This window comes from Tamandua tetradactyla, chromosome 6 (assembly GCF_023851605.1).
Source record: "Tamandua tetradactyla isolate mTamTet1 chromosome 6, mTamTet1.pri, whole genome shotgun sequence".
NCBI classification, from domain to species: Eukaryota; Metazoa; Chordata; class Mammalia; order Pilosa; family Myrmecophagidae; genus Tamandua; species Tamandua tetradactyla.
Window position 1 is genome coordinate 44,935,824 of NC_135332.1, and position 23,908 is coordinate 44,959,731.

The 23,908-nt window shown below is 37.5% G+C and overlaps 1 protein-coding gene across 14 annotated transcripts in view; it reads right to left on the minus strand.

Moving 5' to 3' along the window:
• SYNRG (synergin gamma) overlaps positions 1-23,908 on the minus strand; it is a 127,431-nt gene that overhangs the window by 13,053 nt on the left and 90,470 nt on the right. For 11 of the 14 annotated variants that reach the window (XM_077165097.1, XM_077165096.1, XM_077165092.1 and 8 more), the window contains 5 exons: positions 23,819-23,872; positions 22,294-22,390; positions 20,299-20,447; positions 777-887; positions 398-433 (listed from right to left, as the gene is read on the minus strand). In XM_077165097.1, coding sequence (XP_077021212.1) covers positions 398-433; positions 777-887; positions 20,299-20,447; positions 22,294-22,390; positions 23,819-23,872 — 447 coding nt within the window. The remainder of the gene's footprint in view (positions 1-397; positions 434-776; positions 888-20,298; positions 20,448-22,293; positions 22,391-23,818; positions 23,873-23,908) is intronic. The other 3 variants (XM_077165093.1, XM_077165104.1, XM_077165094.1) reach the window with 2 other exon arrangements.

A 23,908-nucleotide genomic window follows, 5' to 3' on the forward strand; every position in this document is an offset into this window, starting at 1 on the left:
TAAAGCAATACAAATAAACCAATACACAAAATGAAAGTCTAAAACTCAAACAATTTGGTTTTGTCGGTTAACTGCCAAATTCTGAAGATCTTTGATCTCATTCTTTGTGTTACTACAACTTCCAGTTTTCCAGATGCTGCTCATTCCATTACCCTGTTCATTGCGGAGAAAAATAACCACAACACCAGAAGCCAATTATGAGATACAAGCATGCAAACAGGACAGAGTTGATTCACATGGGCGTTAGCCAATTAAATCAAACACTATGGGAACAAAAATGATTCAGTAAAGGATTCATGATTAGAACAGCTCAGAATGGCAGAGGAATCATCCAACTTGCCTTCCACACTTAAAAATTAAGATGGAAATGCTAAGATAATGTGTAAATGGTTCATACTTTCTTAGGATGCTCTTCTGCAGGCTTCTCTTCTTTCTGAAATAACGTTGAAACCATCAGATCAACAAAATTCCCAGAACAAGGCCTCTTACTGCCAAACAAATCCTTATAGTTGTAACCTTTCCTGCCCACCACCCCACTGTTCACAGGGTGCTGCAGGTGCAATGCAAATAGCATTCTCATTAGAAACAGAAGAACTGCATGGGCTCCCTCATCAGCTTCCCCATCAGAATGTATCTACTTCTATGGTTAGCTTTCAGGCCTTTATAAAATCCTCACCTCTGTTCAAAGACCTTGCAGTGAGGTGGGCTAGAGAAGGGTGTCTCCAGGTTCAGTTTAGGGGAGTTCTTTGCCTTCAGCAGAGTGGTATGTGACTTACCCGGCTCCTGGAGTCCACATTTAGGAGGCACACTCCACAAGCAAGTTCCTGTGCATTCTTAATTCCAGGACGTAGCATACAGGAGGAAAAATCCAGGGAGTTTTCATCGGGCTGTGAGGATGACAAAGACAAATGGGTAAGAACCCAGCAATTCCAAACTCAGTTTGCTTCCCTCCTGCTCTAGTTTGCTAGCTGCCGGAATGCCACACACCAGAGACAGATTGGCTTTCAATAAAAGGGGATTTATTTTGTTAGTTCTTCAGAGGAAAGGCAGCTAACTTTCAAGTGAGGTTCCTTCTTACGTGGGAAGGCACAGGGTGATCTCTGCTGGCCTTCTCTCCAGGCCTCTGGGTTCCAACAACTTTCTCTGGGATGATTCCTTTCTGCATCTCCAAAGGCTTGGGCTGAGCTGTGAGTGCTAAAATAAGGTATACAGAGCTGCTTTTGCTGTGCTACATTGAGCTCTCTCATTTAAGCACCAGCCAATTAAATCAAATATCATTCACTGCAGCAGACACACCTCCCAGCCCACTGCAGATGTGATCAGCAACAGATGAGCTTCACATACCATTGGCTCATGTCCACAGCAACAGAACTAAGCACCTTCACCTGGCCAAGCTGACACCTGAACCTAACTACCACACCTCCTTAATCACTCCTTCCCAATGGCTCCAGCAGCAAATTAAGTAAGTTCTCTAACATCACAATACAATTATTCAATTTCCCTGCTATATGTTCTGGGTGCTAGGGATGCAGGCATAAGCAAGAAATGGTCCCTGTCCTCTGACAACTCAGTGTAGGGTGGGAGCCAGGTAAGTATCAAGCAATATGTGCCAGAAGAGCCATACTAGAGTCAAGTCAGAGTACATGGAAAAGGCACTTGCCTCAACCTGAGAGGGAAGGGGTAGAGAATGCTATCTGGAACTTAAAAGTCACAGAAGACTTCCTAGAACTAAAATACATCTTGGCTGAGTACTAAAGGGAATATGCTAGGTGAAGGAAATGAAGTAGGGTGAGGTAGGAAAGGGAAGGATATTCTATGCAGAATAAACAGTATAGGTAAAGGCCTCTAAATAAAAGACAGAAATGGGAAGCAATCTAGAGGGTGGGAGCCAAGCTTATGAAAAGAGGTAAGAGATGAAGCTGGTGCATGGAGAACGTTGAAAGGAATATAAGGAGCTGCAACTTTATCCTGGGAAGCCATTAAGGGTTCTAACTGGATCACAACAGGATAAGGTTTGTATTTCAGGTTAAAGTGTAGGCAAAGAACTACGGATAGCAGTCCTCATGGTATGGGCCTCAGTTAGAAGGTTGCTGCCATAACCAAAGAGAAATGCTGATGATCAGCACTAATGTAGCAACAATGGAGAATGGAAAGAAACAGAAACATACAAGAGATATCAATGCAGTAGAATCAACAGGTCTGGGTGAACTCTTAGAACTTAGAGGAGAGGCTTGGGCAACTGAAAGGATTCATCAGAATAAAATATGAGAGGAGGACCAGGTATGGAGATGTAGCAAGGTTGGGGAGATGAACTCAGTCTGATAAAAGCTGATCTGGAACTGCCTATGGGGACGGTAAGTTCAGAAGTAATACAAGCAAGCATTAAATACACAGGCCTAGTGCTTAAGAGTGAGAGATTTGAAAGTCATCAGCTAGAGATAGTAAATAACAACAACAACTAATAAGTCAAGCCCTTAGCTGTGCCAAGCACTATGCTAAGTATTTTTTTCCACCTAAAATTTTTTTAAATTTATTTTGTATTATCAAATCAAAACAACATACAAACACGAACATTCTTAACATACAAACATTCCATGTATGGTGTACAATCAATGGCTCACAATATCACATAGTAGTATATTCATCACCACGATCATTTTTTAGAACATTTTATGCTAAGCATTTTACATGCATGACCTAATTTGCTTCTCACAACAAATCTATGAAATATGCAGAGTGCAGCACAGTGATTAAAAGGGCATGTTCCAAATATGGAAAACTGTCAGTTCTCAGAAGTAAATATGTACCTACTTTATGAGCCTGCAATTCAACTCCTGGATATTTATCTAAGAGCAGTAAAAACATGTCCAGAGAAAGTCCTATACAAAAAAAGTTTGTTATAGGTTGAATTGTGTTCTCCAAAACGATATTGTTGACATCTTAACCCCCAGTACCTCAGAATGTAACCTTATTTAGAAATAAGGTCATTGCAGATGGAATTAGTTAAAATGAAGTCATACTGGAGTAGGGTGAGCCCTAATCCAATATTATAAGGTGTCCTTATGAGAAGGGGAGAAGAGATGCAGACACATGAGGGGAAAAGCCATATGAGCACAGAGGTAGAGGTTGGAGGGATGCCTTTGCAAGCCTAGAAAGCCAAGGATTGCCAGCAAACATTAAGAGACCAGAAGAGGTAAGGAAGGACTCTCCTCTACAGGTTTCTAAGAGAGTATGTCCCCACTGAAACCTTGATTTTAAATATATCTGCCAGAACCGAGACAATAAATTTCTGTTGTTTTAAGCCATCAAGTTTCTGGTACCTTGTTAAGGCAGTCTTAGGAAATTAATACAATGTTCATGGCAACTTTATTCACGCTAGCCAAAACTGGAAACACCACAACTCATCAGTAAAAAGAATTGAAATGATTCATGCAACAACATGGATGAATTTGAAAAAACATTATGTGAAGTAAAAGAAGCCAGACACAAGAATACACACGTATACAGCATAATTTCATTTACATAAAGTTCTGGAACAGGCAAATCTATGGTGATGGAAATTAGATCAGTAGTTGCTTTTGGACAGGGTACTGACTGGGAAGGGGAACAAGGGAAATATAAAGGTGATGAAAATATTCTGTATATTGATGGAATGTGGGTTACAAAATATTCTGTATATTGATGGATGTGGGATATGGCTGTTTGCATTTGGCAAAACTGATCAAATTATACACTTAAGATCTGAGCATTTCATTGTATGTAAATTATTCCTCAATTTAAAAATACTTGAATAACAGATCAAAAAACAATTTGGATGTGTCCCTGGACCAGGTAAGTCCTGAAATGCCAAGGCGCCAGCCTCTTCAGAACATCAACTAGTTCCACACCCCTATCCCATATTACTGAAAGCTCCTTTCAACATGAAAAGGTTAGAATGGGCATAGCCCAAATACCCTAAAGAGTGGGAGAAAGATCAAAGGTGATGGTGGAGTTATGCAGAGACGGTAGGGTTTAACAAAAGAGTATGATTGGTGAATCATTATATTGATATTCTTTTAGTCTCCAATATCTTAGAGTAGTTGCTTTTGGACAGGGTACTGACTGGGAAGGGGAACAAGGGAAATATAAAGGTGATGAAAATATTCTGTATATTGATGGAATGTGGGTTACAAAATATTCTGTATATTGATGGATGTGGGATATGGCTGTTTGCATTTGGCAAAACTGATCAAATTATATACTTAAGATCTGAGCATTTCATTGGATGTAAATTATTCCTCAATTTAAAAATACTTGAATAACAGATCAAAAAACAATTTGTAAAACCTAAAATTGTGGAATTGTATCCTAACACCAAACTCTGAAATCTGTTGTACAACTAATTGTGGTGTGATTTTAAATCTATTGTTTTGTACATATTATTTTTCACAAGGAAAAAAAAGTTGACAGTGATGACAAATGCACAGCTATATGATGATATTGTGAACCACTGCTGACTGTATACTTTGGATGATTACATGATATGTGTATGTATCAATAAAAAATAAGTAAAACCAAACAAATCCAAGCAATTTGGGCTCTGAAAATACGATGTCTGAGTTTAGAACTGTACAGTCCCTACGTGTTTGACGTGATGATGTGGTCATTCTGATCATGGGAATGGGTGGTTGAAGTGAGGTAGAGATTCTGAGGTCCGCGTGGCCCAGAATCTGAGAGCCTGGTGTGCTGGGTAGTTTGATGAAGTGATCCAGAATGATGGCAAATCCTTACTATTAGCTACATTTTCTATTGTTATTTTAGGCTGAATCACTAAAGGTAGTTCAGCTACACTGTTTTGCTACACTTTTTGTGAGCAACAGAGTAAAATCATATTATTTGTATTTTTCTTGCCCACACAAAAAATTATGGATTCTCCACCCCCCAAAAATGTATAGAGTATGTACAATGTTCCCTCATCTATTTCTAATTTGAAATAATAAACCATGTACTAACTCCATAAACCTTTCTTAAACTAGCAGTAGCTGAATTCATTCATCTTACACCAGGGAAGGAAAGATAAACAGTTCTCAAAGAAAAGGTTAAGGTCCATGTTCCAGCTGCACGGATGAGGACTGACCTAAGGAATCTAAAGGGACTTAGCCAAGTCAGGGGATCATTTTCCTCCCCTTTCCTCCTTTCTTTCCTTCCTCCCTTCCTTCCCTCCCTCCATCCCTTTTTCTTTCTTTTTAGGTGCAATCATGGTCACTTTGGTTAAATGTAGAAGTGGCTGATACTATTGTTTAATTCTCTGCTCTCTCGTTTTCTCACCTGCGCAACGGTAACAATTCTATTTGCCCTCCTACTGCACTCATGCAGTGTTGGGACCACTGAAGCTATATAAAAAATACACTGGAAAGGATAATGGACTCTAAATGATTATCACAATTATTCACTTTGACAAAATCTAACAAGCTTTTTAAAGAGGTATAAAAACAGTCTGTAATCTAGATTGTAGATTATCGTCATGTCCTTGAATCAGGACTATTTGAAAAGTAATTAGAATCTAGGAAAATTCTGAATTTTGAAATCAATCAAATTAATAAAGGCCCTTTCATATCTGTTTATCAAAGGCCTAAGAGATATAAATGGAAAAGTCACATTGTGATCTCCAGTGAAAACATAAAGCTCTGCATAAATTATCCTGTGGTTAAATTAACCTTTCAAATGATAAAATTAACCATGATAAGTACACATCTATAAGCACAAAGATTACTGTAGTGAATAGAAATAGTTTGACACCAATCATTGGCAGTATTTCTATAAAAAGGTATAATATCTATAGTAAACATCACCTACTTTAGCAAGTATTTCATGCATTTAGTTAAGATAGAGAAAATAGTTATATGAAACACAAATTGCTTACATAACAAGTTCCAGACTCAGATGGAGATATATAATCTTGAATCTTTAACCAACAACAAATTGCTAAAAATGTCATTCAAGAAAATCATTATACTAGGGCAGGCAAAAGTGGCTCAGTGGCAGAATTCTCGCCTGCCATGCCAGAGATGATCCGGGTTCAATTCCCAGAGCCTGCCCATGCCAAAAAAAGAAAGAAAATCATTATTAAGGAAATAAGTCTGATAGTCATTAGTGTTCTTCACCAATATTCTCATTCTCCTCTTCTGGACAATGGTAGGATGGGCCTTACCACTGTCAGTTATATCTATTACTTCTGGGAGGAAGCCTTTATGACCAATGGAAGTATCATGTTCCTTTGACCCCTCATGGTGACCAGCGACATCCCATGTGATGAAGGCTCTGTCAACCTGGATCTCCAAGTGAGGAGGACATGGCACAGAGCCCTATCCAAATTGAAATGGACACATAGCCTGAACAAGAAATAAAGCTCTGTTGTTTTATATCATTAAGATTTGGAGGGTTGTTTGTCACTGCAGCATATCTAACTTGACGGATATAAAGAGGGATCTAGATAGAGCGTCCATGAGCAATTCAAGATTTTTGGTATTGGTATGGTTACAATGTGCCATTAAGCGCTCTGTCCCGTGAATTAGTTTCTTATCGGTGCTGTAACAAATTATCACAAACTCAATAGCTTAACACAACTTAAATTTAATTTCTTACAGTTCTAAAAGTCAGAAGTTTGAAATGAGTTGGCAGGGCTGCATTCCTTTTGAAGGCTCTAGGGGAGAATCTGTAGCCATACATTTTCCAGCTTCTAGAGACCATCTGATCTCCTCGGCTTGTGGTCCCAACTTTCATCTTTCCAATCTCTCTCTGCTTTTGTATAATTCTACTTTATCTCACTCCTACTCTCCTGCCTCCCTCTTATAAGCACCCTTGTGATTATACTGGTCCTACCCAGATAATGCAGGATAATCTTCCCATCTCAAGATCCTGAACATAATCACATCTCCAAACTCCCTTTTATCATATAAGGTAATATAATTGTAGGTTATGGAGTTTCAGAACATAAACATCTTTGGGGGACCATAATTCTGTCTCCCAAGCCCTCCATCTGTCAACTGGGGGTAGCCACGCAGAGACAAGATGAAGATTCTGTCCCCAAAACACTCTGCAGCCTGGCAAGATGACAAAAATTTAAAAAATTTTTAAAAATAAACTGTGATATGCCACAATAATAGGAGGTAAGTCCTCTGAAATTCACTGCTTATTTCACACTGAACTGAGGTACAAAAGAGTTTCCATTACATTGAGGATAATATTAGAATCAAAGAGCTTGCATGATTTTTCAATTGACTAGAGGTTTAGAGGAATAAATAGTCTTTTCTCTTCTCTTAGATTTTATATGCAACAATTGAGTTGTTTTTTTTTCCAGGATTGAATTCTTTCCTTGTTTCAAACCTACTGAGCTTCGACCCACATTTTACAAGATAAACCCTTAGGTAACAATCATACAGGGAGCTAACCACCAGGGCACTTCACATCTCACTAAAATAGATCATTTTTTATCCCTTGAAAAAAAAAAAAAGTTCTTTTTAAGTCTGTGCCCAGAGGAGAAACTCTTCCTCCACAAGAGGGAGTCTTAGTCCATGGATAAAAGGAGTACTAAAGGGAAAGAGTGACATGAAACTTAACCAGTATACCTTTCAACTTAAATAAAAATTAAGGAGCCATAATTTGGAGTTTAAGGCAGTGTACTCTGTTCTCCTTGGTTCCAGAAACACTGCTGTGATGCAGCACTTTATTCTGGGACTTTTTCACTGGAGAAAAGTAATGCAGATGTCTTTTGATGGCAATAGTCTATGGAGTCTTCATGGGAAGAAAATAAGTCTTTTCCAGTATCGTGGAAATGGGAAAGGCCTTGGAAAGTGTAGGGATTTTGAAACGATGATGCACATTCAAATCTCAGATTTTTCAGCTGAGGTAAGTTTCATCTTCCCTGAGCCGTAACTTCTTCACCTATAAAAATGGGTATTACATGTTGACTTCATAGGTTTGTTACCAGGACAAAATGAGAATGAATGTAAAGCATATAGCACAATGCCTGGCAGGTCCTAGGTGAAAAATAAATGATAACTATCAGTAGTAGTAGTATTGGAATCAATGAGCCTGACAGTAGCAATTATTTCATTAAGAAACTCATCCACCTAAAAGCAAGCAATCTGTAAAAAGTTAAATATTGAATATACCACCTCAATCATGCCTCGCTCTAATAATGATTACCATGCTTTGACTCTCTAATCCAGAATGCCTGAGTCTGCATGGGTTTGTTACAATTGAATTGATCCATAGATGGTGGTTTGTGTGTTATTTACATTTATTACTATATTTTTATCAGTTGTTACAGTAAAAGCTTCTTCATGAAAAGTCACACCCTAAACTTTCTCTGTAGATTGTTATTCTTCATGCAGTGGGCAATTCAAGTAAGTTTTACAGACCAAGGACCTATAAGTTATCAAGAGGAAATGACATGGTTATAATCTGGAAAAATATCTAAGCAGAAAATGATTGCTATTGTGTCACAACTAACCTGGAGAAAATAAAAGCAATTACAACTCAATGAACATGGGTAATGAGATGAATGAATACTCAGTGGTGTTCACATACAATCTGAAGTATTTATTCCTGTGTATTGTCAGACTGCATACTAATTCATCTCTATTCCCTCATCTGGTGTCTAAAAAATGTCAGTAAAACCACTGTCTAGGATCTAGACAGGGGTTCTAGAAAAGGATTTTCATAATGAGAGTCTGAAGGAGAGGACATAAATACCTGCCCACTCTCTCTATCCCACCTCACATTTTGCCATACTAAAGAATTAAAGGCTACCATATGCAAATAGTACATTTCCCAGGTTAGACGGGGTAACCCAATAGTCTTTCTTCAAAATAATAAAACCAAATTCCATGGCTTCTTTAAACAGGTCAGGCAAAACTAATCCTTGGTAGAAAAAACTAACAATAGGGATTACCTCTGAGTGGGGTAATGTCTAAGAAGGAGCAAGAAAGAACGTTCTGGAAAATGGAAATATTCCATCTCTTGAATGGAGTATGGGTTACACTGGGCATTTGTCAAAACTCAGTGAACGGTATGACTTAAAAAAACTCACTGAATGGTACAACACAGATTTTTGCATTATACTATATGTATTTTTTGCCTTAAGAAACAAATGCCCAGAGCAGCAATCAGAGTCCAGAAAGCAAATCTTTCTTAGGACCAGCTGTAGCACTGTGGGAATGTAAGAGTTTGGGAAGATGTACAAGGAAGAAACTGGCCTTCAGTTCCTGAGGAGTGTAGTTACCTTGAGAAGTAAACACACCACAGCAACCCAGGCTAGGATTCTCCCCAACTATCCTTGTCCTCAAGTTAAAAAAACTGATACATAAAGAGCCTGGTTAATACATTTGGTCTTCTGTGGTACTTTTTTCTCAAAGAGCTCAAAGCAAGAAAAGATATGCTTTGAAATTACAGCCAATTTTTTTCTAACTGCACCAAAAGGGAAGACATGGTAGCTGATTTGAAGGTTTGTATATAAATCCAGTTTTCAAAGTGTTAATTACAATGAGAACTGACTGCCACCTAAACAAAGAACTTTAAAATCCTAACAGAAAGAATGAAGCTTTTAAGTGACTCTGTAATTCTGGGATATCAATAGGGGAAATTGTACAGAAAATAACTTAACTGTTTATATCAAGTGCTGCCAGCACAGTCTCCTGTTGCTTCATCTCATTAACTCTAATGCTAAATAATCCCCTCTCTCCAAGGGCAGGTTAACCACTCAACTCCCCCATTTCAAGGAAACAACAGTGTGGTCCTTGAAAAAGCAGGCTTCCAACTCTTAGACTAAATCCAGGCCCCACCAATTTCTCTGTGCATGTTTCCTCAGCTGTAAAAAGGTGCCTTTTGTGTAGATTAAATAAAATGAAATAAATTTATATAAGGAGTTTAGAAGAGGGTCTAGCATGTGGTTAGCACTCAGGAAAAGTTGGCTAATGACAATGACGATATTCAGGCTTAACTTGGTCCATATTAGCAGAAGGTGACTGAATTAGGAGATACCTAGACATATACCAATCTCTAGATTCCTAATGACTGGTTTTAGATATCTTGTTGCTATAAAAATATGGAACAAGTGGGTTTTGAGATAAGACCACAGGCTCTGAATGACTACAGTGCTACAAAAGCAACGGTAAGATACTGAACTTTATGGTAAACAAGATGTGCTCCACCCTTCTCGCTCTCTCAGCTTCATGAGCACCTTGGACTGTATCACAGTAGCGAAACAACTTCAACAGTTGGAATTTTGAAAGCAGATGCATAATTACTACATTTCTGTGACGAAGAGAATATTGAACTGAATTCTAGAAGCTCAGAGAAAATTTGAGTACTGTGGCAAATTATGTGCCTTTTCTCCCTAAGTTCCTTTTATCAGTCATTATAAAAATTAACCAATCTATTAAGGACAGAACTTGAACTCACAAACCAAAAGAAAAACCTGGCTTATTAGTAGGTAAAAAATAAAATCTTGCCTTAATTTAAATTAATCCTTACTGATTAGTCATAGCTCCCCTTTTATGAATTAATATGTTTGCTCAGATTCTACTGGGACGTTAGTATATTTCTTACTGATTTGTATCATTTCTCACAGAGCAAAGACATGTAGCCATCATCAGTATGCACTACTGGCTATACTTTTTACTAGTTTACCACAATCTATTTCTTTCACACTTTGAGTGATTTTCATTAAACTGTACTTTGGAGTTATGCCATTTGTCCTACATCAAAAAATGTTATTAAGATCTACTTTTGCTAGTTTAAAAGGATTATGTACCCTAGAAAAGCCATGTTTTAATCCTGAGCCATCTTGTGGAGGCAGCTGTTTCTTTTAATCCCTATTTAGCACCACAGGCTGGAAAGTTGATTAGATTATCTCCACAGACACGTGGCCTTTCCAGGTAGGTCTTGATTAGTTTACTGGGATCCTTTAAAAGAGGAGGCATTTTGGAGAGTGACAGTCACTAGATGAGAGATCCATGAGAGCCCACACAGGCAGAAATCTTTGGAGATGAAGAAGGAAGACAGCCCTGGGGGAGCATCATGAAACAAGAGGCCTGGAGAGAAAGCTTGCCAACATCGCCATGTTCCCTACCAGGTGAGAGAGAAACCCTGAACCAATTTCATTGGACCTTTTTTTGTTGGTGCCTTAATTTGGACATTTTTATAGACTTACTTTAATTGGGACATTTCCGCAGCCTTAGAACTGTAAACTTGCAACTTATTAAATTCCAAAGGTCTCTGGCTACCTGGGCTCTTGTGGTTCTCTCCAAAATGTTTCCACTTCTAAAGGATTCCAGTAAATTAATTGTCTAGACTGACCTGGAATGAGTAGAGTCACATCTCCCTTTAATCAAAGGCTAATACCCACAATTGGGCACACCACACCTCCATGGAGATAATCTAATCAAGTTTCAACCTACAGTGCTGAGGATGGATTAAAAGATGGATCAGGATTAAAACATGACTTTTCTAGGTACATAATCTTTCCAAACCTGGACAGAGTGGCTAGAGGGAAGTACCTGTTGAATTGTATTCCAGTAGCCTTGATTCTTGAAGACGACTGTATAACTATATAGCATTTACAATGACCATGTGATTATGAAACCTTGTGGCTGACACTCCCTTTTTATCAAGGCTATGGATAGATGACTAAAAAATAAGGACAAATAAATAAACGAGGTGGGGATTAAGGGGTTAAAAAAAATTGGGTAGACTGAAATACTAGTAGTCAATGAGGAGGAGGGGGGAGAACTATGGGATGCAAATGTTCTAAAAATGATCATGGTGATGAATATACAACTATGTGATGATATTGTGAGCCACTGATTATATACTTTGGATAGCCTGCATGGTGCATGAAGATACCTCAATAAAATATATTTTTTCAAAAATAAACCATTGTCTAACATACTCCTAAAGATGCTTCTTTATGTTTTCTTATAGGAATTTGATAGTTCTTGTTTTTGTATTGGTGTTTCTGATCCATTTTGAGTTGATTTTTATACAGGGTGTGAAGCAGGGGTCCTCCTCCTTTATTTTCTGGGAAACAGACATCCAGTTTTCCTGGTACCATCTGCTGAACAGGCCATTCTTTTCCAATTGTGTAGTCTTTGCCACCTTGACAAAAATCAGTTGACCATAACTAAATGATGGTTGATTTCTTAGCTCTGAATTCAATTCCAGTGGTCTATATGTTTGTTCTTGTGCAAGTACCATGGTGTTTTGATTATTCTGACTTTGTAATAAGTTTTTAGATAGAGAAATGAGTTGTCTAACTTCATTTTTCTTTTTCAAGATAGCTCTAGCTACTGGGGCCCTTACCCTTTCATATAAATTTGATGACTGGCTTTTCCATTTCTGTAAAGAAGGCTGTTGAAATTCTGATTGGGATTGCATTGAATTTATAAATTGCTTTGTGTAGTACTGTCATTTTAATGATATTTAGTCTTTCAGTCCATGAATTAGGAATATCCATTCATTTATTTAGGTCTCCTTTAATTTATTTTAGTAAAGTTTTGTAACTTTCTGTGTACAGGTCCTTTATATCTCTGTTTCATTTTACTCCCAGTTATTGGATTCTTTTAGTTGCTATTATGAATTGTATTTTCTTGCTTTCTTCTTCTAACTGTTCACTGTTTGTAAAGAAACATTACTGAGTCTTAAGTGTTGATCTCATACCCCACTACTTTGCTAAATTCATTTATCAGCTCTAGGAGCTTTGTCGTGGATATTCAGGGTTTTCTGTATATAGGATCATACCAACCACAAATAGGGCAAATTTTATTTCTTCTTTTCCCATTTGGATGCCTTTTATTTCTTTTTTTTAAAGTGTCTCCCTAAATGGGTGCATTTCTATATCTATATATATACACACCCACAGAGGCAGGTATGTGATATGTATATATCATAGGGAATTTTGTTCACAACGTTCTTTTTAATTTTTGGTGCATGGACTGGGAATTGGGAATTGAACCCACTTTGAGGGGGTTCAATTGAACCACATGGCAGGTGAGAATTCTATCACTGAACTAACCATGTACCCCTTGGCTTTTATTTCTTTTTCTTGCCTAACTGATCTGGCATGAACTTCTAGTACAAGGTGAATAACACTGGTGACAGTGGGCATCCTTGTCTTGTTCCTGACTGCAAAGGGAAAACATTCAGACTTTCACCATTAAGTATGATGTTAATCGTGGACTTTTCATATATGCCCTTTATCCTGCTGAGAAAATTTCCTTCTATTCCAAGAGATTTTTATCAAGAAAAGTGCTATATTTTGTCAAATGCCTTTTCTGTATCAACAGAGATTGTGGGTTTTTCCTTCATTCTATTAATATGGAATATTATGTTAATTTTCTTATGTGAAACCAACACCTTGCATAGCAGAAATAAATCATGATGTATAATTCTTTTAATGTGCTATTGGATTTGACTTGTGTTTTGTTGAGGATTTCAGTACCTATATTCATAAGAGGTAACGGTCTGCAGTTTTTCTTTTCTTGTGGTATTTTTATCTGGCTTTGATATGACAGTGATGTTGGCCTCATAGAATAAATTAAGAATTGTCCTCTCCTCTTCAATTTTTTAGAAGAATTTAAGCAGAACTGGAGCTAAGTCTTACTGGAATGTTTGCTAGAATTCCCTGTGAAGCCATCTGGCCCTGTGCTTTTTCTTTGTTGGAGATTTCTGATTACCGATTTCCAATTTCTGATTACTGATTTCTTAGGAAAGGCTGCTGGCATCTGGGATTCCTCTGTCACATGGAAGGCAGAGAGCGATGTCTGCTGGTCCTTTTCTCCAAAATGTCTCTGGATGCTTCTCCCTTAGCTTCTCTCACAGGTCCTGTGGGTCCGGCTTGTTCTTGGTGGGGCCTTTCTGTCTCTGTCTTTTATCCTTTCACAGAGAAAGCAAGGGGATTATGGCCCACCTTGAATGGGCTGCGTCACATCTCCATGGAAACATGGAAACCAAAAAGCCCCACCCACAATAGGTCTAGCCCTACAGGAACTGAGTACAAGAATATAGATAGTATTTTCTAGGGCACATAGAGCTTTTTTTTTAACTCAGGAAATACATTTATTGGAATTTGGCATTGGGCAATAATCATGAAAATATGCAAAGATTTATTTACAAGTGTGTTCATTATAGCACTCTTTTTTTAAATCGAAACAATATAAACATCCCAAATGAGGGAACTGGTTAAAAACCTGAGGTACCCACATTTAGATGGAGTAGATGAATACAATTCAACCATTAAAAACGATAATTTGGGCGGGCCGCGGTGGCTCAGCGGGCAAGAGTGCTTGCCTGCCGTGCCGGAGGACCCCGGTTCGATTCCCGGCCCCAGCCCATGTAAAAAACAAACAAATAAACAAAATATAATAAAACAAGAAAATGTTTAAAAAAAAAAAAAAAAAAAAAAAAAAACGATAATTTATAAGATATTTAACAAAATGAAAAGTTATGCAAGATATATTGTTAAGTAGATTAAGCAGATTATCATTTCTATTATATGTAATTAGCAGAGAAAATAATTGGTTTTTACTTGTAATTTTTTATCCTATGCACTTTTTTTATTGTATAGTATAACATATACAAAGCAAAGAAATAAAAAAGCAATAGTTTTCAAAGCACTCTTCAATAAGTGGTTACAGGACAGATTCTAGAGTTTGTCATGGGCTACTAAATGATCCTCTCATATTTTTCCTTCTAGCTGCTCCAGAATATAGGAGGGCACATAGAGATTTAAACCAACACAAGTGTCTTCTTCTTTCTTTCCGGATATGTTCGTCATCTGTTTTTCTCATAGCTACATGGGGTTAAAATTTAACATCCTTAATATGTAACAATCATATTTGGTTTGATGCCAACTTAACTTCAATAGCATGTACATATACTTTTCCCATACTCCTCTGTCCCCGAGTTTTTTTTTTTTGGGGGGGGGGGTACTTGTTACTTATTTCTGTATACACTTTATGTCCCAAAACTTAAATGTATAAGATTACTTTTCTTGCATTTTAGCACCTGTAGGAAGTAAGAAGTGGAGTTACAAACCAAACAGTACAATATAATCATACTGGCATTTATAATTTCATATAGTTATCTTTACTGCAGGTTTTTTATTTCTTTATGCTGCTTTGAACCACTGTCTAGTGTTCTTTCTTTTCAGTCTGAAGAACTCCCTTTAGCATTATTTATAAGGTCAGTCTAGTGATGATGAACTCCCTCAGCTTTTGTTTATCTGAGAATGTCTTAATCTCTTCCTAGTTTTTGAAAGAGTCTCACTGGATATAAAATTCTTGGATGGTGTTGCTTTCCTTCAGCACTTTAAGTAGTTCAACTCTCTGCCTTCTTGGTTTCTGATGAGAAATCGGAACTCAATATTATAGGGAATCCCTTGTTCGTGACGTGTTGCTTTTTTTTTTTCCAGCTTTCAGAGCTCTTTTTGTCCTTTGCATGTGATAGTGTAATCAATATATGATGGGCTATATTTTTCTTGTTTATCCTGTTGGTATTCTCTGAGCTTCTTGGGTCTTGACCATGCATATTCATGTCTTTTGCTAAATTTGGAAAGTTCTCTGTCAATATTTCTTTGACAATTCCTTTTGTGACTCCCATAATGCATAAACTGGCGGGCTTGATGGTGTCACATAGCTGTCATAGCTTATCTTTGCTTTTTTTTTTTTTTTTAACATGGTCAGGCACCGGGAACCGAACCCGGGTCCTCTGGCATGGCAGGCAAGCATTCTTGCCTGCTGAGCCACCGTGGCCTGCCCCCTATCTTTGCTTTTAATATTTCTTTTTTCTTTCTGCTCCTCCACCTTACTCATTTCAAGTGTCTTATCTTCAAATTCACTAATTCTTTCTCCTGCCTTCAATCTGCTCTTGAACCTTTCTGGGCATTTTTCATTTCAGTTATTGGGTCTTCAACTCCAAAACCAAACCCTGTTTGGTTTCTTTGTAAAATTTCTTTTTACTTATACCTCATCTTGTTCATTCATTGTTTTCCTGATATCCTTTAGCTTTTTCTGTACTTTCATCTCCTTGAGTGTTTTTTTTTTTACATGGGCAGGCACCGGGAATCGAACCTGGGTCCCCTGGCATGGCAGGCAAGTATTCTTGCCTGCTGAGCCACCGTGGCCCGCCCTCCTTGAGTGTTTTTAAGATAATTTTAAGTCTTTATTCTCATATGTGCATAGTCAAGTCTTTTTCATTGGTCTTTTCTGTATTTTTATCTACTTTCTTTGGATGGGCCCCATTTCCTGTTTCTTTCTCTTGTATTCTTTCATTGCATAGAACTGTACATTTTAATACTTTAAAATATTAACTCTGGGATTCATTCCCTGGGATGTCTGTTTCTTGGTTTTGTAACTAGTTGACAATCAGATTTTCTTGAGCATCCACCCTCCTATTAGAAAGGTTTGCCCAATGCAAAGGCAGTGTGCAATGTTTCATCTTTTGGGGCCTCTGTCTTGTCCTGGGCTTCCCCCCAACCCCTTCATGTAAGAACATTTTATATTTGTACAATTAACCATAGTTATCATCCACAATAGAGACGTTCTATATTATACATTACCATGTTTTGTCCTCAAGTTTTCCTTCTAGTGACACACACCACCCTAAACTCCCCCTTTCAACCATAACCACACCCACAATTGAGCACTGTTAATTATACTTGCAGTTATGTGCTACCATTCCCTCTATCCATATACAATCAACCTTATTAAAAAGTCTGTACAAATTAAACATCAGCCCCATTCTCTACCCCCATTTTATCTCCTGGTAACCTATACTCTAGATTTTAACTCCAAAAGTTTGCTTATTACAATTAGTTCATATTACTGAGACCATACGATCTTTGTCCTTTTGTGCGTGGCTTACTTCAATCAACATAAATCCTCAAGGTTCGTCTATGTTGTTGCATGTATCAGGATTTCATTCCTTCTTACAGGTGAATAATATTCCATCATATGTATATACCACATTTTGTTTATCCATTCATCAAGCTGATGGATTCTTGGGTTGTTTCTATCTTTTGGCAATTGTGAATAACGCTGCTATGAACATCAGTGTGCAAATGTCTGTTTATGCCCTGTCCTGGGCTTCTGCTTGTTAGAGTTCCCCTATTTACAGGAGTTTGGTTGTTCCCTCTATTTCCCAGGAGACAGATCTCCTTCTCCCGGGTATGTGACACCAGCAGGCCATTGTCCCAGACTGTCCATCTCTATAGTTTTTTACACTCCTTTCACTGGTTCACACTGCTTTAGTCTAGAAGGCAAATTCTGAGAGGAGGGTCACCTCAGAGAAGACTCTCCCAAGTCAGTCTTTCCCAGCCAAAACAAGGCCAGAGACCCATGAAGGGGGTGCTGACTGGCTCCAAAGTTCCCTGGGAAACAGGTCAGGAAGGGCTCCAACACCTTCTCCAACAGTTTCCCAAAACTGACTTTTTCTGGCCTGTCCAGTCAATGAAGCCCTTCAACTATTTTTCCTCTGAGCCCTGAAGAAGCACTGTGCCTTTAAATCTCTACCATCCCTGCCTGTAGAAGGCTAAAAACAAATGGCTGGTGCTGCCTTGCCCAGAACAGGTTGAAATAATAGTTGCCTTCAAAGCTTGGAAAGTGACCCAAATACACTAATCAAAAATGATTAGTAACCAGCCATGGTCTCTCCTGTTCTTGGGGAAGAAGATTTTTAAGTCCCTTTCTGTCAACAGCAGCTAGTCAGGGACTGGACCCTGTTACGGCCTGCCACGCAAGTGGGTAATGGGCACCAGTAGCCACCATGCAGATAGAGCAATTTACAGTTCTTTATATTTACTATAATTTATCTGCCTCTTCCTTCTGCTCATCCTTGGAGGCTGTACACTATTATTCTGGCCCTTGGGGTTTTAAAATAGTTATTTCAGACAGTTCCTGCCTGTTTAATACTTGTTTTGGTGGGAGAACCGAGTCCTGGGGCTCCCTACTCTGCAATCTTCCCTGGAAGTCTGGATTTACTTTTATATTAAGAACAAGTGAATCATATAACTGACATATCAACTTTGCATCAAATTCTGGAAAACTTAGTCAACTGAATAGTCCACCACTAATAAATGCAAGCACTGGTAAAGCATGCATTTTTGTAAACTTAGCTTCATTCTTGGCTTTATCTTTATTTCATTTTCTCTGTTTCATCCTCCTTATCCATTTATTAAAAAATTTTAAACCGGTTATTAAAATTATGAAGTACAAAATGCATGGTACCTAGCTTAAAAAAAAATCCTAAATTTCAAAAAAGAAAAAAAATCAAGAATAAAAAAATCCCTCTAAATGTTTGTGTTAGAACACAAAGAAATAAGGACACAGCCCTGCTCTTAAAGAGTTGACACACTAGTTGGCAAGAGACAAATACACCCACAATTATCAACAAGCATGGTAAATACTATGACAGAGAAATCTGCTACGGACACACACAGAGGAAGGGTATCTAATTCAGACGGAAGGGGTCTTAGAACAACTTCAGGGGAAAAAGATGCAGAGTCCTCAGAGTAAAGCAGCATAACAGAGAAAGAGAGGCGGCAAAGGCAGTCCAAGACATGGGAAAGACCTTACACACCAAGTTAAAGAGTTTAACTGGATTCTAAAGGACTGGGAGAACTTACCACAGGATTTTAAATGGAATTTAAATGACATGATTAGATTCGCATTTTAGAAAGAACAGTCTGGTAGTGATACGCAGAACAGAATGAAAAGTGGAACAAGTAACACTATCAAGAATGTCAGAAGGTCAAAGTGATGGTGACCTGAATGATTTAATAATTTTTAAAAATAAAATTTCCATTATTATTCCATTTTCTAATTATTATTTATATATATAGGAATGCTATGAAATTTTTACCAAACTCAAATTTAAAAGTCCTTGACTTCAGATTTCTGGAAATATTTTAATATCACCCTAATGAGCATAATTTTGTCTCCTCCTTTCAAATATTTATATTTCATTTCTTACTGTATATGTTAGAACAGAATTTATTGAAAATAATTACCAAAACTGCATGATTCAGGGAATGAAGTAGGGAATTTGTAAAAGATTTAAAGTTTTAAGAACTTAATATTATATATCAGAAGCAAGAAACAATGGTGAGAAGATTTGCTATTTAAGATATGTTGCCAGGAGGGTTATCACTACAGGGCAATAAGAATTGCCTCCTACCAAATGGCTGCAATCTTATTCAAATGGGTCACATGGTTAAAGGCAAAAGAAAAAAAAAAAAGAAAAAGCCACAGGAAAATGGAATAGCATATTTATTACAGCTGTGGAAGGAAGTTAAATTCTTGACTCTTGCAGAAAGGATATCTTTAGACTCAAACTGAGTAGGTAAGAAAATATTAAAAAAAAAAAAAAAAAAGTTTTGCCCAGTGAAATGTAAAAATGTAGCAGAAAGAGGAGAGGAAAAAAATAACTGATAAAAGCTTTACTAGCCTATATATATATATATTTAAAAACTATAAAAATATATAAGATCAATAACGATTTTTTACACAAAGGAAAAAGAATAGTAAATTATGATTTGGAACACTGCATAGCATTTCCAGAAATTATAGGATTATAAATTAAAAATAACTTTAGAGGATCATTACATGCTTGATAAATTACAAAATTAACAAGAAAGCAAGAACACAATGAAGAGAAATGTATATTTATATAGGTAACAGCACTGTTAAATAGTCCAAGGTATCTGGAATGCCATTTACCAAATTTATCCAGTGATTTACACACACATGCTTGGACACATGGTTACATATACTCTGAGCTCATAAGTCTACTTTGAAGAACATATCCCAGAAAGGGGAGAGTCATTTGCTTAGAGATAATCACCCTAGAACTCTTCATTAACAGGAAAAAATGAAAATAATCCAAGAACCTAATATAAAAGTAAAACTGCTAAGTGAACCATTGATAGCAATAAGCTGTATCACACAGTGTGTTAAAAGGACATCTACTGGGACATAAATAACCAGAAGTGGAAAGAAACTCACATCAATACTTTACAAAGCATGCATAGATGTGTGCGAATTCAGAAGGATGTAGACAGAGTGAGTATTTTCCTATACTCTTATTATTATTGTTTTTAGGTACAATGGCCCTTGGAGCTATCCAGAAGCCAATCAATCTGTACAAATGTCATCTTCCTCCTTTAAGATGGTCCAGCAGGCACCATCATGCTCCAATAAGTGCTATCATGGGAACATACATCTTGCTTTACAACTCATATGCTGAATTGTCTAATGGGCTTACCGTGAGTGTGGCGAGTGACATGAAGCTGATCAAGTTATTCCATACTTTATCGATGTCTTTCAGCAACTGCTGGAGTTTCTCACTGCACACTGCAGTGGCCTTTATCCCCAGCTCCACACGTTTGGTTACCCTGTAAACCTCAACAACACCTGACAGGTGAGACAGTAGGGTTAGGAACTAGAAGTAAAGAGGATGAGATGAACAAGACAAGGCAGCATTATTACCTGCTGATTTGGAATTGAGAAATGTTACAAGATTGAGGTGAATTTAATATTGATTGGGACCAACTCACCGCTCAATGCTGCAGTACAGCTCACTGGTAAGAACACAGACTCTTATAGAGCTATGCTGCCTGGGTTCAAATCCCAGCTCTGCCACTTACTACCTGTATAACTTGGGTCAGATTACTTAATCTCTCTATACCTCAGTTTTCTCATCTGTAAATTAGGATAATTGTATTGTATCTCATTAAGAGTTGTTGAGAGGATTAAATGAGTTAATTTACCTAATTGCTTCAAGAACAGTGCCTGGAGAACAGTGAATATTGTGCAAGAATTAGCTATTATTTTTTTCTGGCTTCTTTTTGAGTCCACCTATTTGAATTTGGGAAATCTCATTAAAGGTGTTTGAAAATGGGAATATTAAAAGTTCAGAAGAGAATAAGTGTCAATATCATCATAAAGTAATTAAGAAATAACCCACTCTCTGAATCCCCAGGGATTTACAAACTCTGGCTTCACACAGCTTTTATACACTTAAAAGGACAGAGGATGGTTTTTTTCCTGTGGTCTCTGAATTGTGACTGAACTCTTTAAACAAGGAAGACAGGTGCCAAATACCTCCACACCCTAAAGACAGCTGCCAGCCCGTACCTATCCCCAGCCCCTTAACCCAGCCTCTAAAGAGAAAACTGAAAGAATTCCAGGGGGTCTTCAAAGTGCTACGTCATCAGCCTCATGTATAGGACTAGGGCTTTTCCTCTTCCTTCCCCACGGCAGGGGCAACGGTGTTATCTACCCTAAGCCAAGTGAGGGGTCTTCTAAGAGAATTTCCCATAGAGGTCAAGAATACCACTAGAAGGGAAGACTAGGTACACCATTTCCTGGTGGACATCTGCTTATACAGGAAAATTGTGTCTGAGCAGAAAAGAGGAACTAGAATGAGGTGGCAGGAGTAAAGGAGAGACCTCATCCCTTCATTACTGATCCATTGCACAACTATTTTTGAGTGCCTACTATGTGCTGGTACCATTCTAGGGTCTGTAGACACAGCAGTGAACAAAACAGACCCAAATCCCTGTTTTCTTAGAGCTTCATTCTAAAGGAGGGAGACAGACAATAAACAAGACTGGGTAAACTATATAAAATAATGAAGGTGATAAGGGCTAAGGATAAAATCCAGCAAGGAAGGGGACAGGGGTTGGGAAGACGGGATACAGTCTTGAGAAAGGGAAGCTAGGGAAGGTTTCATGCTTAAGCTGACATTTGAGTAAAGATTTGAAAAATATTATAGATTCCTATGTATGTGGCTCTGACTATGGACCAACCCTAAGCTCGAAGGGACTCCGAATTAGATAGAGATTGAGGTTTTAAGTTGGACTGGAATGCTTAATAGCTGAAGGTAGACAGGAAGTTAAAGAATCTGTCATTAAGGATGGGAAAGGAAGACTCCAGACCATGATAAGGCACCGGTCAGAAACAAAATGATTAAAATTTTATTTCTTACCTAGTTCAGACTTTTTAATAAACTAGTAGCACAAATGTAATTTTATACTGTTGTTGCTATGTGTATAATAAGGACTAGGAAACTTAGCCATAGATATCTTAAATCAAACAGTTGTTACTGCCTGTGACTTAAGTGGCCTAACTGCAAATGCAGATGATACTAAGGAAGGTCCTACGTAGCTTCAGATATCTAGATTAAAATACTTAACATAAGGGAAAACGGAAAATAATGCAAAGCGCCATGATTTTGAATAAATATAATATAATTTACCTAATAAATATTCCATGCCTTGAGTTGACTGAATTACTTCTGTGCAAACAGAACTACTACTGATTCCATTTAAAGTATCATTTGCCTTCTTTATGACCTACAAAAAATGAAATCACATCACTTATATTACCAGAAAAGTCACTGCAAATCAATTTTTTAAAAATATTTTTGAGATACCTTCACACACCATTCAGTCCATCTAAACTATACAATTGATGGCTCACAATATCATCACAGAGTTGTGTATTCACTGTTATGGTCATTTTTAGAACATTTGCATCACTCCAGAAAAAGAAAAGACAAAAGAAAAAAACCCATACATCTCAAGTCCCTTACCCCTCCCTCTCACTGACCACTAGTATTTCAATCTACCCAATTTTTTTTCACCCCTTATCTCCTCCCCTATCATTATTATTATTTTTTTTCCTTACTTTTTTTTTCTCATCTGTCCTGGATAAAGGGAGCATTGGACACAACATTTTCACAATCACACAGTTACACTGTAAAAGTTAAATAGTTCTACAATTTTCTTCAAGAATCAAGTCTACTGTAATACAGTTAACAGTTCCAGGTACTTATTTTTAGCCATTCCAATACATCATAAACTAAAAAAGGATATGTATATAATGCATAAGAATAACCTCCAGGATTACTTCTCGACTCTGTCTCAAACTCTCAGCCACTGAAACTTTATTTTGTCTCATTTCTCTCTTCCTCATTTTGGTCAAGAAGCCTTTCTCAATCCCATGATGACAAGTCCTGGCTCATCCCTGCAAGTCATGTCCTATATTGTCAGGGAGATTTACACCCCTGGGAGTCATGTTCCAAGAGGTTTTCTGAGGGTGATGCTTAGGCATAGTTATATGTAGGCTTAGCTTCTCCTTTGCGAGAATAAGCTTCATAGGGGTAAGTCCCAAGATCAAAGATTTGGTCTATTGAATTAGTTGTCCCCACTGTTTGTGAGAATATCTGAAATTCCACAGATGGGGAAGTTTAATATTTCTTCCTTTCTCACCTGTCCCCAAAGGGGACTCTGCAAATACTTTTTTAATCTCTATTGCAAATCAGTTTACTATTAGTAGAAAACCCAACCAAAAAGCCAGCAGTTATGAAAAAGCATGAGTGATTGATGTATGCATGTGACTACACTGAAACAAATATGAGAATTTAATTTGAACCCTGAAGAAACAATCCTCCCTTTCTTTGGAAGGGAAAAGATAGAGGTTTCTCAGTTTAAATATTATTTTAATTTAGGCAGAGGTAATGATATTACTCTGTTATTTCTTAAACACAGTTTGGCAGATGAAGGGACAAATTGGCTTATGAGCCAGTGTTTGCTAAAATATATGTGAAAGAAGACTCACTTAAGATGTATGACTTTCATAGAGTTTCACTTTATACAAGGCCATCAAGGTAGGATTCTTCTAAAGTTTGCCTCTGTCCATTCAAATAAACCCAGGAGAAGGCAGAATGGCACAAGAGAGCACTGACATATGTGTGAACACCACACAAGTGACATACTCACATCTAGGGCACTCCCCAGGCATCTCTGCCATTCATATGCATATCTTTCATTCTCCTGTGAATTTTATAAAAAGAACTCTGTTAAATGGGC